At 40.4% G+C, this 19,812-nt stretch overlaps 1 protein-coding gene across 1 annotated transcript in view; it reads right to left on the bottom strand.

Moving 5' to 3' along the window:
• Positions 1-19,812, bottom strand: part of strn (striatin, calmodulin binding protein) — a 28,384-nt gene that overhangs the window by 3,405 nt on the left and 5,167 nt on the right. The window contains exons 2-15 of the mRNA XM_039783374.1: positions 12,317-12,420; positions 10,153-10,226; positions 7,408-7,486; positions 6,491-6,661; positions 5,815-5,950; positions 5,552-5,714; positions 4,058-4,168; positions 2,562-2,708; positions 2,078-2,214; positions 1,327-1,502; positions 736-783; positions 523-644; positions 263-430; positions 26-166 (exon numbers count right to left, since the gene is read on the bottom strand). Coding sequence (XP_039639308.1) covers positions 26-166; positions 263-430; positions 523-644; positions 736-783; positions 1,327-1,502; positions 2,078-2,214; positions 2,562-2,708; positions 4,058-4,168; positions 5,552-5,714; positions 5,815-5,950; positions 6,491-6,661; positions 7,408-7,486; positions 10,153-10,226; positions 12,317-12,420 — 1,777 coding nt within the window. The remainder of the gene's footprint in view (positions 1-25; positions 167-262; positions 431-522; positions 645-735; positions 784-1,326; positions 1,503-2,077; positions 2,215-2,561; positions 2,709-4,057; positions 4,169-5,551; positions 5,715-5,814; positions 5,951-6,490; positions 6,662-7,407; positions 7,487-10,152; positions 10,227-12,316; positions 12,421-19,812) is intronic.

Genomic DNA, 19,812 nt, shown 5'->3' on the forward strand with positions numbered 1-19,812 from the left:
TAAATGCCGTAACTGGCAAACCTACCCGGCTCCAAATTGGACTCAAGATTGAGGACCAGCTGGCGGGTCTCCATGTTGAAGAGGCCAATCTCCCCGTTTGTGAAGGATGTGACCAGGTGGGCTGGTTCACTGCACACCAAGTCTACTGAGGAGGGAATTCCTAGCTCTTGTACACAGAAAAACAGGTACATTTATGTTATTCAATTAAAGCAAAGATTGAGAAAGAAAGAAAAAAAGTCAGGATACAAGCATTAAGGCCTACGTTTGTCTTCGTTGAATACTGCGAGGGCGGGGGAGGTGGTGTTGGCGTCCCACAGTCTCACTGTCCCGTCTGCTGAGCAGGAGAGGAGGCGCTGGTGTGCGCTGCTGTACACCAAACCCCAAACTGAGTCGGTGTGTCCACACAACGCTCCACGCAGCATCAATGGGTCTGTCACAGAAAGCACAACAAACCATCAAAGTCAGTCGCTGTGATCTAATTGGAGAATTCTCTGATTCAGACAAAACTGGTGGCGCTGTTACCGTAGGAGTCATAGGGGTCAATGTTGGGATTGGGGGTGTTCCAGCACTGTATAGTCCCGTCAACACCTCCGCTGAAACACTGCTCCCCTGTACTGCTCATCACCACACTCAGTACAGCCCCCCTGTGGTTTAAATAATAATGAATTAGCTAAACATCTTGTCTAACGCTAAAACGGAAACATGTTTTTTTTAATTTATGTGCAGTGTTTTTACCTGTGGGCCCTGAAGGTGTAGATTGGTTCCACATCTAGAGAATTTGCACTAATGCTCGAAAAACATTTTCATCATTAATAAAAAAAAAAAAAAAAAAAAATAAAAAAAAAAAAAAAATTATACCCAAAAAAAAAAAAATTTAAAAATAAAACCCCACCCCTAAAAAAAAAAAAAAAACATCCACACATTGACTGTGTGTGGGCTGCAGAGTTGTGACTTGACATAACGAGTCTTGTGTCAGTTCTTTGTCACATGGGGACAGTTTCATGCAGCCGAATCATGTGACAGTTCAACATCAAAGACGAGCTATGCTACTTATGGGACTGTAATCAACAACAATAATGTTCACTCTGCTGCTACAGGTACACAGAGACTGAACCAAACACACTGCTGTCTGAGTATTCGTGTCTTTAACAGAGCTGATGAGGAAGGAATGGACAACTAATCAATACAACAGTAAATTTAAAGCTGTTAATTTTCCTCCTTTTAGCTGAGAGAAATGAAACCACCAGTAGGAATTGATGAGAAATTGGTCTGGATTGTGCTGGAATAGTGTTTGCAGGTATTTAACTTGCGTGAATACATTCTTACTTTTTGGCAGGAGCGGTCTTTTGCAGGTTCCACATCTTGAGCGTGTGGTCCTCTGAAGCTGTGACCAGGACGGGCTCCACAGGGTGAAAGGCCAGAGCTCGAATCCCATCAAAATGGCTCCGCAGAGTGAATTTGGGGTTCCATGTTTTTCTCATGGCATCCTTATTGTTGCCAATCTGAGGAGGAGACATCTAATCAGAAACTCAACATCCAAATATCAGTATTGTTACCTATAATCAGTAGTCTTAAAATGAGCTGCAGCTCCTTTAGTACTTAGAGAGTTTTGTATTTATTTGCACAAATAACAAACCAGTAAAACACAATACATTCATGGATCGAAAATGGAGAAAAGTGAGATTAAATAACACAAAAGGTAGTGTAATATGTTTCTGTAACATTAGGGTGCATTGAGATACTGTAAATAACTTGTTTGGTGATTTAAAAAAAGCCTGCTTATCACACTAAAATCTGCCTTAAGTTTTTATAGCCATGTGACTTTGACATTACTATTGTAAATGTGATCTCAAAAATAACTTCCAATATTACACTTTCAAAGCAGCTTCCCTGACACTGCCTGTAAAAATAGCTGTTTGACACACATTTTCAGCATATGTGATGTGACTTGGTTTAGAGGAGGAAGGTGGGATGGCTGCTTTTTAAAAAGGCTCCAATGATAACATGATCCGAAATAGTTTCCCCCAGAGAAATGGTCCCATCGCTCTTAAAATCCATTCTGCCTCCTTCTACTCACATCGTATGCCAGACTGTCAGCCTCGTTTGCCACGGTGAGTCCAGCGAGCTCCCCCAGGCCCAGCTCGCTCTCCATGGCCTCGTCTGTGCCCATAATGAACGGCTTTCCTGAGCTGGGCGGGAAGGTCATCGCCTCAACTGGGGAAAGAACAAATAAATAAATAAATATACAACCACTGACTATATGTTTTTATATGCTACCTTTTGTTGAATTATTTTAGGGAACTCAACATGCCAAGCCCCTTGAGGGTTTTCTGGGTTTCCTTTGTTTTTGTCATGTCTTTTTTACTTTGAGATGAACAGAATTTAAGCCAGTCTAACATTGTTGCCCAGGGACTACAGGTGGAAAATAGCACTTGGTGCTAAAGCCTAAAAATCTCTCCCTGCTCTTATACAAGGTTAATGTTTAATTGTACACTGTCTATGTTTAAATAAAGAAAATTACACTTAATCGCTACAATCTACTGCTGTTTTTGCTCATGCACCTTCGTCTGGTCGGTTCCCTTCATGCTCGTTGAACCTGACCGCGCTGGGCCGGGATTGGGGGGTGGATGGTGGAGGCTGCATGTGGGACAAGTCCTCTGCATCTCTCAAGTTAGCCAGCATGTCCTGCAGCTTGGACCGGTTTGGCCCTGTTTAACAAGTCAGGTGAACAGTGTTACTGAACTGACACACAGTGATGGAGAGCTGAGAGAAAAAAATAAATAAATAAAAAAAGAGGCAGAAAATACCAAACAATACAATATTTTATTTAACAGCTTTGAGTACAAGCTGAAAAAGAGAACGCAGAATGAATATAGAGGAAAGGCAGCACTGAAAGAGAAGAACATAAATTAATAAATTAAAGTATGTAAAAGAAGAGAAAATGGGAAGGGAAGTCAGCACCAGAGTCCTTGTTAGATGAATTGAAGAGGTACAAAAAGGGTTGAGATACTGTAGATTTATCTCCAAGTGTGGGCTATGTGGAGAAAGTAATATAACAAAAGATGGATTTTGTGATGTCTCAGCCCAGGCAGAATCATTTAGTGAACCAAGTATGGGTGTTTATTTTATGATCACAAGCATTTTAACACATGTGGGGCCTTGGAATCTAACCCTGGTGCAAATACCAACTGTACAATTGCCCAACAAATGATGATCTTCTCCACATACCCACAAAAGTGATAAAAATACAGACACCGTATGAAGATCAAAAATAGATTTCTGTTTAAACCAGAGCCAAGTGTATAAAATGTGGTGTTGCAATCAAATAAAAAAAAGAAAGTGATATGAACTGAGTTGTTGAACTCATGATTCAATAACAGTTGAAAAAAAAGAAAAAAAAAATCAAAAACAGCAGCAGCAGCAGCAGCAATGCAGAGCTTGGGCCTTGCAAATGTGAAATCTAAGAGCTCTCTGCCACTGAATGAGGCTGCATCTGAAGTGGGCTGTTACTCTGAGAGCAGTAGTTTTCAGCTCAAAGAGGCACTTCACGGAGTCACTGAAAAAAGCTGAAAAACAGCAGCAAAATGACTGTAGTATCAACATGGCTGACAGATGATGATGTTGAAGATGGTGGTAATTATGTTATGACTGGCGCTAGCCCAGACGGGACAGAGATGGATGTGTCATCACATCAATGATATTTGACAGTGTGGACAAGATGATGACGTGAATGTGATTTAAAATGTTTAAACGGGACAGAAATACATGCATCAAGCATTACAGTTTTCTTTGGGGTAGGAAAATAAAAGTGGCAGATTTTGTATGTACAGTACACATTCAAAAGAAGACAGAAGAGACATTCAGTATGAAATGATAGACAAATGGACAGAGCAATGTCAGGTAGAAGGCATAATAACGAGCAGCTGAAAAAGGAGATGAGAAAAAAAACAGCCAAGATGTTTTGTTTCTGAATTGAGGTGTTTTGGCTGAACTCAAGAAAGTCAGGCTTTAAAGAGAGAGGAGCAGGAGGGAGGCAGCAACGCCTGACAGGACTTACTCTTCACCCCCTTTTTCCCCTTGCGCTCCTTTCTGTACTGCTCCTTGAGTTTGGTTATCAGGCCCGGGTCCACGTCCCAGGCCTCAGAAATGGGACCTTGCTCGTCCTTCTCTACACAGGGGGAACAAAACCACGCCGAGAGAGTGTTGAGTAAACTGCTCTGGTCGAGGCCCGAGTGGCCTGGCAGGGTGGACAAGTTGCAGAGACCTCTCTCAGATTCTCCTGGAGGTTCTTAAGCCTCCAGAAGAGTAGTAAGCCTTTGAGACCTGAGATGAGCATCTTTTCTAGTACTAATACCACCTCAATAATCTACTATCTTGTCTAATCTTTTTAGGATTTCTCTTCTATTGAAAGACGTGTGTGATGGGAGGAAAGTTAATGCCATGTGGGGAATTCTTTCATTTGAACATTTCTGAGTCATGACAAATATAATCATAAATTCCTCACTGTGTAATCTTTGTGATAATTAGGGTTGGGTACCAAAACCTGGTGCCAATACGGCACTGGTGACTAAATGACTGGTATCTACCGGACCGAATTGCAACGCGGATTTCGGTGCCTCATTTCGGTGCCACTTAAATGCCTTCAGCGCTGCTCTTTGATGCTCTGAAACAGATGTTAGAGGCAAAAGGAGCATCGCTGCACAGGACACTAGTTAACACTACACCTGACAGCAGGTAACGTTAGCCTACAGTTAGCTAGCAGCTGGATTAAACATGGTTAAAATGCTGACAGCTAAACGGTGTAAAGGGTTTCTGTATTTCACTGGAGAGGATTCCAACAGCGGGACGTTATGCAGCGTGCAGCTGAACAGACGTTGTGCGTTCACTTGAAACTAGTAAGCCTTGTGGTGCATTCAAAGTTATTGTAAAATACCCTATTACCCTATTTTTTTTAAGTAGCGGTTCAGGCACTGCCACCGTTTTAAAAGTATTGTTTTTAGCACCGGTATCGGAAAAAACCCAAACGATACCCAACCCTAGTTATAATCAAAATGTTGTATAGACATGACTCAAATACTGAAATCCTCGTTCAAATACAAAGAAACACCTCAGCATGACATTAAGCCCATTTTTTATTAAGGACCGGGGAGACTCAAAGGGAATCAGGTTGATTTGACGACACACAGGAGTGGAAGAGACATTGTGGTCACAGGCTGGCTATGGGAACACACAGTGGAAGAGATCACAAACTATGGGTTAAACACAATAACATCCAAATATCATGATTTATGACCACAGCGTGATATATGAATGACGAGTACTCCATGAACAATAACCAAACTATGACAAAAAGTCAAATTCAGAGAAGCAGGCACATTATAAGATTACAGCATTAAATAATTATTAGTGATATTTCCAGTGCTTCTGAAACAAGTGTATTCAATTTGTAGCAAGCCCATCATTGTGCAAGAGAAAATAAATAAAAATGTTGATATTACAGACACTAGAACAGTTTCTGTGGTGTCGAGATAGTGACTGATCCATGACTTACCCCAGTCTGTGCCGTCCCCGTTGCCTCTGGACTCCGGCGAGGTGTCCATCTCGTCAGGGCTGGACAGGAAGTCAAAGCCCTTCAGTGCCTCTTCTGTGTCAGGATCCTCACTGGTGTCCATACTGGCCGGTGTCGTTGACGACGGGGGCTTCTTCCTCAGGATCTGGGGAAAATATTGAGGGCCGTTATTATATTAAACCACAGTGACAACTTCTACTTAACTTTGTGTGATTGCAGAAGATGATGGCAGACTGTTTTCGTACCGTCCTGGATTCCACATTAGTCCTGTCCCTCCCGTCGCTATCCTCTTCATCATCTTCATCGCTGAAATCAGCTGCTGCATTCTCAATGAACTTGAAGGCCTCCAGTACAGCGCTAGTGTCAGAGAGCTCAGCTTTCCTGTCGAGGAAGAAAGATGCACATCAGAATATTATGCAACAGTATCAATAAAAAGTAGTAGTATCTGTACCGATTCACTCTTAAGTGCAACCCATATGCAGCAAACTGGTGTGCGTTGCCATTTAAGGCCATTTTGGGCTGTCCCAGACAAAAGTTCAATCGAGACAAAAAATGTGGGCGTCAATCAAAAATGGACTTTCAGAAAAGAGCACTGATGGTTGATTAAGAGCTTCAGTAACCAAAGACTTAATATTCTCCTCCGAGATTTTTTGATTCATAGAAGTGCAAGAGCTACAACCAAAGCTTGTTTTTTTAGAGCGGCGCAGATTGCCCTAGTTGATGACACGTCTCAGCTTGCACCAGTCTTTTTTGATTGTACCGCAATGATTCACTAGACATTTAATCGGATATGCCTAAAAAAAAAATATATATATATAACGTTTTTTTATTTAGACCTGTGCCACACAGCGTTAAATGCAATGAACTTGTAATATTGTCACTCAGTCTATAGATAGCTTTACAGTTGAGGAGAATACTTACCCTCTGGTGCCCATGCCCTTTGCTGATGTGTCCGTCCCATTGACCAAAGGCTCAGTACTGGTTCGTTCCCCTGTCCTCCCGCCTCCATCCCCGGCTAGTCCTAGCAGCGCTCGGACCCGCTGGGACTTTACATCTAAGATGGTGTCTGTGTAGCCCACCTCCTGCAGGTACCTGGAACGAGTTTAATTAACTTAAACCTGGTTGCAAATGGTCGAACCCAATTTAAAAGTATTGTTTATTGCGAAAGGAATACAAACATATGTATGTGTAGTGTTATATGGAGGAAGTTTGGATGAGAAGATGCTGAAAGAGACATTCATAATGCTGCAAAGGCCAATTAAATGAACTCTTATTTACACTACAGTTCATTTACTACAAACACTTCAACATGATCAGATATGAGGAAGAGTTGAGTACTTTTTGTTACTGTCAAAAGTGCCATGTCCTCTGGCAGTTGTCTAGTCGATGGTATCAGCTCTGCTGAGGCAAGATGAGCTACTCATCAAATATTACACCTAACCAGTAGATATGCAGGAGAAGCTCTAGCAATTTGAGCGAGCGACTGACTGAAAGGGAGGGGTGTTTTAGCACATTATTAATCTGTCCCTTGACACAGAGTCAAGAATAAATTGGCTGCCAGATGATGTGTGACGCTACCCGATGGTGTCTGGGATAAAGGCTGAAGTCTGGTTTAATTTACACAGACTGACTGTAGAGTGGGATGACATGATAACCAAACTTCCCTGAGCCTGAAGGCTACACCAGAGAAAAGAAAACACCGAGCAGGTAATGACTGCTGCTGCCCATGCGAGGGAGCTCTTCCCCACAAATGTTTTGGGCCATGGCGCTTAAGGCACAGTATTATTAGTTTTCTGGGTTATAGAATGTCACAGAAGGATTAAAGCATGTGCACTTACTGTCTGAGGAGCTGACGGCCCTGTTTCCAGGACAGCTGATTGTTGAGCGATCCAGAAGACTCGTTCTCGTTGGCCTCATCTGCAAGAGAAGAGGAAGACACAAATCAGGGCTCCACAAACAGCACAGCCTCTGACATTATTTCCACTCTGTAAACACGACCAGAACATTCCTGCATCACAGCATCCTGGCAACTACACACATTCGGTGCTTAGTTGCTTTCAGCAAGTCCACAGTGGATTAGAGTTAAATGAAAAAGGGTATTGCTTCTCTTTAAATTGTGCGAGTGAAAAGAAAATAACCAAACATTCTTTCAGCCGTGGCCGAGAGTGTAATTAGTATTTACGCTCTCCAACCCATTCACCTTTTTGTTCATGGTTGAATTTGGACCAAGTTATCATTAGTCAACATGTGTAACTTTAATAGCTAGCCTCTATTCAAATATTTACATCCCAGTAGGTAATTATTCATCTATGAAAAGTGTGTACACAACAGCACTAGCAGTTAAAACAGAAAGAGATTTAAAACTCATTAGCAATGGCTTGTTCTCGATGCTACAACAACACAAACATTTGATATTTAATGATGCATTCTGACACCTTCAAAATGGCTGGCTCCAACTACGTCCCATGACATACTGGAAAGAGCACTGAAGTGTGTCTGTGCCTGCAGCATCCAGAACAACACCCACTCTTTATGACTGTCTACGGCTCTGACAAAACAAGAGACGATGGGATTCAAAGCTCACTTTGATATTCAACGTCAGCACTCCGCTCGCGAGTCAGATGGGAATTTTACATGGGACAGAGAGACGTGTTAATAAGGTAGGTGTGTGTGTGTGTGTGTGTGTGTGTGTGTGTGTGTGTGTGTGTGTGTGTGTGTGTGTGTGTGTGTGTGTGTGTGTGTGTGTGTGTGTGTGTGTGAGAGGTTGATTTGGCAGGGCAAGATGAGAGTGCCTCAAAAAGTGGGTCATACCTAATTCAGGCGGGTGAGGAGCGGGCAGGTGCACTGCCATATGAACACCTCCCACTCCTTGTCTCCCCCTCTTCCACCTACAGTAACACCTCTCCCCTTCACCCCCCCCTCCCCATTCATCAACACTTCAAGGGCTCGGGTGCTTTGAACAGCCCTCATGAATAGAGATGAGGAGAGAGGAGAGGAAATGTCGCAATCTAACTTAATGATGGCAGAGGACTTGAACATGAGAGGTCATTTAAAGAACAATAATAATATAACAGTAGTGCACTGATTCCAGAGTGATACTGAGGTAAAACTAGGTACTTTACTGTAAAGGGTGAACACTTAAAAGTGCAAAAAACATTTTAGATGTTTAAGATTTGAAGGGATAAAGAAGTTTGAGCTTTATGTAGGCTGTGTGCATTTTTCTCACTTGCGTCTGGTGGTATTAAACCAGGCAGGGTTTTGCATTTCTATTTTTGAGTTTTTAAGATATCTGTTGAAAAGCATTGTGCTCGCTCAACTGACAAAACAATCTCACCACGATGTCCAATATGTAGCTCTCCTGGAGCCTTTTAAATAGTTTGTTGTCATTGAATGGTAGATGTTCAAATTTCCAATATTTCTAAGCTCTTAAGGATTTCTCATTTGTGATGATGATACCTTTTTTTTGCACTGGGAGCTTTTATTGTTCTTATCATTCAGATATCGAGTAAATAGTCAAAAAAGGGCTTTCAGCATTTCCTACAGAGCAAGATAATGTCCTTAAATTAGCAAAAAATCCAAAGAGATTCAGTTTACTGACTATGAGAAAAAGAGGGCAGTGAATTCTCTTTTCTGCAGCAAATAGAAAAGCTGAAAATAGATCATGTTTTCTGTTGATTGACATTCATTATTCAACTAATTGTTTTAGCTCTATTTACATAAATAAAAAAAATAAAAAAATATTATCTTTCTCCAGAAATGATGTCAATTTATTTTAGGATAATCCACAGAACATACTTTTTTGCAGCTTTAATAACTATTGACAGCTCTGTGGATTATGTAGAATAACAGGGACACTGTTTCTGGAAAAGATTGCTGTTGAAGTTTTTTAAATGCTAATTTTCAATGTTCGGAGCAACACATATTTGGCTGGAGATAGAAATATCCAAGGAGGAAATACCCAAACCTGGGCAAATAAAACCAGAACTAGTTGCATGGCTGCGTGACTAGATACCCCTAAAAGGCAAATGAAAAAAAGTTAATTGGGTGAACCAACACAGAATTTATGTCTTTGTCACATATTAAAGTGAAGAATGATATTTCAAAATGTTTCTGTCTTACATGTACCAACAACATTCAAGATTATTTTTATTGTCATTCCAAAAAACACTTCAGGAAGTGCAGTGTAGAATGAAATTACGTTGCATAGGACCACCATAAAAACAGACATTAAAAAACCCATCAGCAGATAGAAGAATGCAATTGTAAATAAATATGGTGTAGTAAAAATATGATCTATAAATAAGATAGCTTTCAATCTATAATATTTTTAAAGCAACTTGATCACATATGTTGTACATTGCCTCTTTAAGCATCTTAATATTGGTTCAGTACATCCGTAACAACAATGGCACTCTGCATTCAGGAAAGGACACCAAAAGAAAAGCTATTGAGGTAAACAACATTCTACATGAATGCGGCCTTTGCATGCGTAGCAGTCCTGTCACTTGAGGTATGTGACTTCAACAATCACAGTGATTTAGTATGAAGAGTGGAGATGGCTGTTTGAGCCACCATAGACTTACCAGAGTCGTAGCTCGGAGGCTTCATGTCACCTTGATTTAAATCTGTCCCATATTTAAACTTGTGGTACTTTGCTCTGGAAAAAAAGAAAAAGTGGAGGCAGACAAATAAGCAAACAGGTCTGATCAAAAAGGTCTGAGAAGAAGCTATTTAAAAAATGTATTATGCATGGCATCTGCATAAGCTTTGAAAGTCATCCCAACACCAACTAGCTCTACTTTTCACAAACACGTTCACTTGTTGGACAGTTTCACATTTTTACAAGATAGCATTATGTATCATGATACAGGGCTTCAAGTTGACATATTCAAATTGCCATTTCTGTCAGAATTTTTTTTTAAGACATTACATTTACTACCATAGGAAAAAAAAAAATTATATATCTCACATTGCATTTTGGGCTTTTTTCCACAAAAAAACAGTTAATTTTCTATTAATTAAATTACTAATTGTTTCAACCGTCTTTGCAATTGTAAGCAAAATCACATATGATAATCAACAGTTATCAGACTCTTCACACATGTAAAACAAAAACTTAACTCACTACATACTAATAATACAAAATACACATATAATCACAATATGATTCCATGGAAAAGTGATTCACAAAAACAAGAAAAATCACCGGCATTTAGAAACAGATATAAAATGGCATACAACATATAGAAAAAAACAACACCTGGTGTTCAACAGTTTCGGGCCTTTGCAATACTGAGATTTCCTCCAATTATGGCATACATCCACATCAGTGGGAAAGAGTCAATAAAAGGAGAGCTCCCTGTGATCCAGAGGAAGCAACCCCCATGATCAAATTAATTTTAAATTGGGTACATCCCACTTTCAGAAAGCCATTTCTGATATAGCTTTCAGATACCCTCGGAGACATGACTTGTTGCTTAGCAACCAGGGAAAGTGGTAGTAATTCTGGGTTAAGCGTTGCTCCTGAGGCAGAGTCTGCGATGATCTCACCAGAGAAAAGTAGATAAATATACACTACAAATAGCCAGAGGACAATTCCATACTTCACAAATCAAATGATGTTCCTCAGAGCACAGATTGGTAAAATGGAACTAACCTCTGAGCTGACTGGAGGAACAAAGTTGGACAAAGATGTCAGTCTGTAACCTGTGATGAATGTTGATGACACACAGTTTGGGTAATAATTTTACCGTTTGCCTTCTGCTTCTGCTCTGAATGAATGTGGTTAATCTAATAAAATTACATATAAAACCTGTCTAATTGTCTGACTGCTCGTGTTTCTTAACCTGTTTGACTTTTTTCTCAGCAATTACCTTGGCGATTTTGTGTTATCATCGATGGCAATGATGGCCAAAACTACAAAATTATGAGCCAGCTTGTAAAAAACTGGAATTATCCTTTAAATTGACTGAGTTGACCCTGGGCTTTATTGCTGGAAACACTGGACTAAATGCTTTACACACACGATTTTGTACAAGTCTACTTCTTCAGTCTGTTTGAATGACATACTCAATGGTTAAAGTCACATTAATAGAGACGTGTAACGTGTTGAAATCACCAATAGAGCATCGCAATCAGAATTTCAGGTTACATACATCAGTTCAGGAGAAAGGAAATCACAAAGACGTTTCTTTATTACTTAATGCTGCGTAATGACATGCGAATAAGAACAATGTAATTCTTCTGGTTTACTGGAGAAAGAAAGCTGCGACGGCAACCTTGTCTTGGGTGGTGAAAGAATTCCTCTCTCCTCCTTTCCTGTCTTGTCCTCCTACTAAAGACGCTGCAGAGTCATCAGCATCTGACAGCAAATAAAGCCTTCATGCCAACACATGCTCACGTCCAGAGACATCACACCAGCTGGACTCGGGAATCTCTCTGACACTCTCGCGCCAACACTGCCTCTGCTGACAACAGCTGAGACATCAGACTGGTACGCTTTTACACATTATCAAAAAATGTGCAGAGAGCTGCACTCTGGAGTGTACTAGCTCTGTGCAGGTACAGCAGATGTTGACCAGTGAAAATCTAACAATGCCATGTTCTCCTTTCCCATATTTCTCAGAAGCAGGAATTTATTCTTAGGACCATGCAAAACATGGAAACACGGCAGTTGTTGCCGACCAGCTGAGATGTTTGTGTGTATTGTGGGTGGGCTGAGGCAGCAGTGGGTGGTAAGGAACTCACCTCTCTTGCTTCAGTGCATACTCCAGCATTTTGATCCTCCTCACAAGGTCTTTCTTCAAGTTCTCCTGGCCTTTCCTCTCCCCCTGCAGGAAGGCGATTTGGGCCTGAAAACGCATAAATAGGATTGTCAGGTCACATTTTAAAGTAGTAAAAGTTGTTTTTATAAATAGAATGAATAATTCCAATGTTTTGGCATCTCAGATATGAGCTAGCTAGAAACAAAGACTCAACTTCAAAGACAACCTTCATGAGGCAGCATCTGAGAACAACTACTTCTGTCAAGACAGAAATAGGAAGATGTCAAATCAATATGCGTGGCATGATGGGGGAAAAAAAGCCAATCTGTACTATTCTATTTTAATCTAACCTACTCACTCTCCCACACACCAACCATCCCCCCTCCCTTCTCTAAAATCCCTTCCCTCTGCACATCACTGTCTCTTTTCAGTAACGGGCAGCAGCTGTTGACACACTCAGTCTGAGTCAGCATTACATTACATTGAATAGCTGGGTACCAAACAAACATGCATGTCTGTGTGCACACACTTGTAATGAGAGTAGTAGAGGTGAACAGAGCATAACACACATTGGGCAAACCTGTATCCATCTGACAGCAGAACCAAACATTTGTACCATTGTAATCATCACAATATATTCAGCCTTTCAAATGGGAAAAAAGATAAAGATAAAATCTCACTGCGATAGTCTAAAGGGTATCTAAGCTAAGCTAGGTAGCTTTAGGCAGGACTGCTTTATTTGGTGTTACTATTAGGGGTTGGAATCATTGGCAATCTCACAATTCAATTTGATTCAGAATCAATTTCAGATTAAAAACAATTCTTGAATCAATAAAAAGGCATTATTATTTAGGCTTTTATTACAGTGCACTGTGTACCAAACCATTTGATCGTTAAATTACAGGAGTCTTTCTCAGTTGTTGAAAATCATCAGCAAGACAACAACCACTCTGTAGTTAGGAGAAAATAACAGAATCATTTGAGTGCAATGTTTATTTTGGATTAACACAAAATGGAAAACAATGCCTGAAACAAAGAGCGGCAGCACAATGGTAGATCTATTGCAAACAAGGATGGAAAAGGTAGCCTTCAACTGTCTAACTTCAATAAGAAAATACAAGTCTTCCCTTGGGAATGATTACAATTCTAAAACCACACATTTAACCTCGTATCGGAATGAATATTAACTTGATTTTGTTGTTACTCTGAACCAGAGGATGGTGTGAGCTTGAGTGGGTTGGATCACAGTTTCACACGGATAGCAAGTAGCGCTGCTGCTGCCTGCAATAATGAGTCATGAGAGCACTTCAATCTGCCTCGTATTAATAACAGTGTTTCTTACCATCCACAGTTCCCCATAGAGGAACTCATAGAAAACCTGCCTGTTACAGTGCACTGAGGATTTAGGGTACTGGTTCTCAGTTTGACGGTGTAAAGCACCATGTTTAGTTGGCACCAGTCACATGCTAGCAGTCTGCATAGATGTCAACAATTGATGCTCTTGAAAGGTGTGTCAGCACAGCACATACATCACTCTACAGATTACTTCTACACAGTCTCCAATTTCTTAATCAATCACTCTTTTTTATGTTCATCTACCCTCAGCTGGATCTATACATGCATTCAGGATTGTTAACAATGTTTAGAATGCATCCGACTTTTGGCATCCTTAAAACAGAAAGCCAAAACTAGAAAGGAAGGTGGCTCTGTATGAAGTTACAACTCCATGAAAATGCCTCTGGTGCATTTATAAGCTCAGTTACAGAAACATGGAGCAGAAATAGAAAAAATACTAGTAAAGTCTGAGTAGTCATAGAAGAGTGAGTAAGCCATTCATTTTTAACTAATAAAAAATATTGATTTGTAGGCGGATTAAAAACAAAGGTTTTTGGATATTCCTCGCCACTGTTGCAACAGCCACTGCTAATGCTTGCTCTTGGGGGAATTACTGGAATTGTTGGGGCTTTGTAAATTATAGAGTGTGGTCTAGACCTACTCTATCTGTAAAGTGTCTCAAGATAACTCTTGTTATGATTTGATACTATAAATAAAATTGAATTGAATTGACAGGAGTAAAAAAAGATGAACTTGCTTATATTCAATAAAGCAGTGCTGTTTTTGGAGGATGGAAGAGGAGGCACATAAAAGGGGCAAAAATAAGGCATACAGAATGGAAACTTTTCAGTTTGGATTGGGCCAGACTGTATGGATCCCAAAATAACTAACTCTGGCCAAAGTGGCTCCGATCCAAATATCAGTGTGGACCACTGCCTCGGGGCATTAACACTGCATCACATGCAACTGGGCTGCAAAAGCTACAAATCTTCATTAGGCTAATTGCAGAGCTTTTTTTCCATTAAAAGGTCTCTTGATGTCCAGCTGAACACAGTGAGTCTGTACGGCTCAAATGCTGAGCAGAAAGGCAAAGAACAATAAAATACCAACAGAAAAGTGCCATCATTATTTCGAAACACCTCACTTGTTTCACCAATGACCACACATTAAAGTCCTCAAGAATGTCAGATGACAAAGTGTAAGAACAGCTTAATAGGTTGTTAATTTGGACGCACTTAAAAATTGTAGCCGGTGATTCTAATCCAATAGACTTTTTGTCAAATTCAGCTGTCCGTTGTTTGTGTGCTGAAAAAAAGACAAATCTGGAGTTCAAACTAGGGCTGCACGATATGACCTAAAATCAAAATCACGATTAATTGCACATTTTACCTCGATAACGATAAATGAACGAAAATTTAATTTTTTTTGTGATTTGTTTTTTTTGTTTGTACTGTAAATAGGCTCAAATATTGACAGTGATATAGATTTTGCTTAATTTTGTGATTTTAAAATAATTGAAGGAAACACACAAAGCGGGAACTATTATAGAATAATTATAGATAACTATTATTAAATAAAAATTATCGACATTATCGCCATGGGAAAAATACATTGATAACAGCTTCAGAATTTCGATGTCGATACATTTTTGATTAATCTTCCAGCCCTAGTTTAAACACAGCCCTGGCTCTGTAAATGGGAAACAAAGTTTCTCGGACCGAGCCATACAACACTATTCCTTTCATGCTCGTGCAAAGTACAAGGGATAGGCCGTGGATGTATAAACAGAAAGGCAGTGAGAGGGACGGTAAATCTGGCACATGCTAATGTTCTGAAGGAGCATTGATGGGAGGGGTGTATTTGTTTGGGTGTTGAGTTCAAATATCAACAATCTTTCTCCTGAATTTCAGACTCCACCTTTAATAAATAACCTCACAAGTCAAAAATGGAGATTGCACATTGACTCATGTTTCACCGTGGATAAACTGTACATCTGCGTTGATTGATATAGCGAATGACCATTCACTTCCTCATCCACAAGAAGCGCTGGCCCAGGGACTCCTGGCGTCCTGCGGTGCCAGAGATAGAGAAGAGTGCAGCTCTGTGAATCTCTGGCTCGCCATCTCTCCTCCATCAAACATTAACCTTGGGAGAAATGCAATGAGTCAACTAGGGCCATAAAGAGACACAGGAAGCATTTAATTCCCGGCCTCACAGTGCCTGCATTATTGGGCTGCTAGATAAGGGCTCCTTAGTCTGTCTGAGTAAGAGACATGAAGAACTGAGCATCCACCTAGAGCGCAGGCCTTTTCAGAGACAGGAAAAGGAGGCAGAAGAGATAGGCTAATAGCTAGGGGGAAAAATAAACACCACCCACTGCCTAAATTCTGTTAAACTAAGCCACGAAAGTTGGTCACAATACCTTCTCCTTTGGCATAAAGTCAATCCTAGTTTGGATGTAAATTTTCTACTCTTTATTAATTAATTAATTAATTAATTAAATCAGTAAAACAAGGAAAAATGGACTGACAGCAGCTTCCAGTCCTACTTGAGACACATTTGAAGACAGCACATATACGCATAAAACTGCAAAAACAAAGTTAACATGTAGATCATTTAATCTCACATTGTTTGCAGTGGATTACACAGACAGTAACAAGAGGAAAACAATTCCACCCAATTTTTCATCTTCTTTTCAACTTCATTTGCAGTCAATGAATGTATGATGACTCCATTTATAAATAGAAAAGACCATGAAGTCTGAGATTTGTGAATTCCAGACATGTTTTCTTCCATACTTGTTCAGTAAGTCAATGCCAAAGACATTCATTCCACAATGAGGCCATTTAATCTAGACAGAGTGAACACTGTGAAAAATCCAGTACATCTCAAGCAGCGGCAAGACTGAGCTCACTCCATTTGTAAAAGAAATGCAGTGGATACTCATACAACCTCAGGGCTGACACACAAACAAAATGGTCACACATGCTAGCCCCGTGGCCGCTGTGAGAGCTGAAGAAGGGAGAGGGACTGGAGTAAATCCCATATTTACAATGCAAACAATCTTTCTTTCAGTGAACACCGGAGTTACGCTCACAGTTACCGCAAACCAATGAGCACCATGATGGCCGACCTGATGGCTAGCCAAGTGCATTCCACACATGCCATTACACTAGTAGCAAGATAAAAAAAACTGAAGCAAGACAGAGGTGCTGGGGACTTGTTATAGGTCTGACAGTGTTGACTGAAACAAAAAAAGAGCTGCCTGCATGTACGATCAACGGCCAAAACAATCCCACTTTTGGCTTGTAGGTACAACAGCTATAAACCTAAACCCTGCAATCAAATACAAAAAAATATTTCACAACTAATGTTACACAACCTATTGCAGGAATAGTCCCATTACAGACTTCTGTAAATTTTAAAACCTTTAAAAAGGTATTTTTTTTAGAGGAACATGAATGCAATGCTTTAATAGACCTGCAGATACCCTGGATATAGATAGTTTTTTAGCAAATCCAGCAAATAAATACCTGACAAGTCAAAGTTCATGATGTGCATGAACTTTGATGATCACAATGGTCTAAATAAATAAAATAAATATGAGGTAGGGCAATTTAGGGTAATATTTCTGATGACAGATATATCTATATTGTCTGACCGTATACATGATCATTCTACCCACCCTCATTTGCAATGACCTGATGTCTGACTATAATGATGGTTTCTAAAATGAAGGTCAAGATCAGGTGGATTATCCTTTTACATTCCTAAAGCAGCTTCAGTAACTACTAACTACAGTTTCACTTCCAGCTGTCTCTTCACCTCCTTCTCTGCTCAAGATGGAGAGAGTCATTTCAGTCTCTGCACTTAAACTGGTCGTCTTCCCAAAACCCCATTCTGTCTCGGAGACCACCTGTAAAAAGGCTACATACTGACTGTATGTACGTATTACACAACCATCTGACTGACTGTTGGGTGTGGGAATCAAACAAACTGCTTAGCTTAATCCACTGCTCCAGTTTACTCCTCGTGTGCCACAGAAGCAGTGAGTTACATTGTAAAATACCGAGGACCTGTAGTTGTGGCTGGAGCTCACCCACCCCTTCACAATGCAGACACTGCACATCGATCCAACCTGCTCATGGCCCCGGCACAGATTCAGGATTGCTCTGAGGGTCAGGGTGAGACAGTGAGCTGCTCAAACTGGGATTTAATACATATTTCTGCTCAGTTATCTTGACTGAGCCAAACTGCGCCTTTCACCTCTTATATAATTAAACAAAAGAGAATCCTTACATTGCCAGAGATTGCTCACCGTCAAAAGTTCATCTTCTCTCTTTTACTAAACCTTCACAGAGACACAGATTTGAGGTTTTAATCTCATCACGAGTTTCCACTTGAGCTTCATTTTACACTTTGCTGTCACACAGCTTGCGTCAAGTTGACACTGCAGTGCTACTTTACACAGGCTGCAAACAAAGACAGTATGTTAGGCTTCTTGAGGACAAGGGTGTCGCATCCCAAGTTGCTGCATTAATATTACATAAAGGTGCTTGGCGCACATTTACATGCTCACATGCTGTGTGCAGGCAAAGAGCTATGTTTTTCCAACATCAGCATTTTCTCTGACAAATAGGTTGTGTGACTGTAAGGTGTGGTCCTGACACAACCACGTTGAAAACAACATTTACAACAGCTTTCGCAATCTAGAGTAAAGATGCACTGCCGAGCGAAGATTTAAAATGGGGTAAAAATTATTCAACAAAGAAGACATACTTTATTGATCCCCCAAGGGGAAAGTACTCTGGTGTCTTGTCACTAACCAGCATCAGAAACCTTGAGCATTTATATAGTTTATCAAGAGAGAGAACATATACTGATGTGGGCAAGTATCTCAGACAGAAGTAGAAAAGTGCTCTGCTAAAGTGAGAGAAATAGGACATGCGCAGACAAAGACAACTTTTTCCCCAATAAAAGCCGGCCAAAGTTGAACTTGAGACATTGTGCTTTATGATTGGCACCTTAACCCCAATTTTAAGGAAGTTTGCATAATTGTGATGAAAAAAAAAAAGGTGCAGAATAAAATTATTTAACTTGTTAACACGTGTTACAGGTTAACATATATCCAGGTCAATGTAAAAAAAAAAAATCCAGTAATTTGTGCAAAGAACAAAGTTGCACGATATACTTAAAATCTACATAGAGCCGTAGATGTACAGTATATACTGTATAGTATACATAGCCAAGCAGGAAAACACTGTTGTGCCATCAAAATGTGTGAAAACAACAATATCATCATCACCACATCACATTCAGACAACAGCAATTTAGTCTGGTGGTGAGTACACCAATTTACAACTCTGACAGACTGGCGACCTCAGAGTGACTGTAAAACTGGGGGACCAGGCAGCTGTCCCACACACCCACATAGACAGATGAAGGCTGTTAAGTGTGAATAGAGCAAGGAGAGGCAAATTAACAGGCAGCTCTACAGCACAGAGAAAGGCTCTACCAGTGTGAGTACAACAGGGACAGAAGAGCATAGCTCAGAGGACCAGGCTTTAGTTAATAAACAAGGGTCCCTTCAGGCTCTCTCTGGGAAAAACACAAACGCTTTTAAATCACTCTCTATTATCTATGCAGTGAATATTTCACATACACTGCAATGACTCTTTGTGGTGCTTCTGGTGAATATTACTGCGGTCTGTCTTAAACCCTATGGCTGAGGATGGAGATGTTTCTTTGTGGTCTACAGCCTGGTTACGTGAGAAAGAGGTGAGCAGTGGTGTAGCATTAGCTTCTATGTGAACTGCTATACTCTGGATGAGGAAACATGTACTTTTTTTGTACTTTCCTACTCCGAGACGCACACTGGGAGGGCAAACAAAAATAACTGCAGCTTGGGGGTTGAGGTAGAGTCGACTGAGGAATGACGGTGACACCCATTTCTGAATTTCTCAATGCCACGGTACGTGCATGTGTATGTTTGTGCATTCTTATTGCCACACCATTGAGCTAAATATGCCTCAGGCTTTGTCATTAGCAAAAGTAAACATGAGATCACAGTAATAAGTCATCTAACAGAGGCAGGCTAATTCTAGGCTGCTCCACAGTTAGCTGCAGTCATCTCCGTCATGAAGA

Source organism: Perca fluviatilis, chromosome 19 (assembly GCF_010015445.1).
Source record: "Perca fluviatilis chromosome 19, GENO_Pfluv_1.0, whole genome shotgun sequence".
In the NCBI taxonomy this organism is placed as follows: domain Eukaryota; kingdom Metazoa; phylum Chordata; class Actinopteri; order Perciformes; family Percidae; genus Perca; species Perca fluviatilis.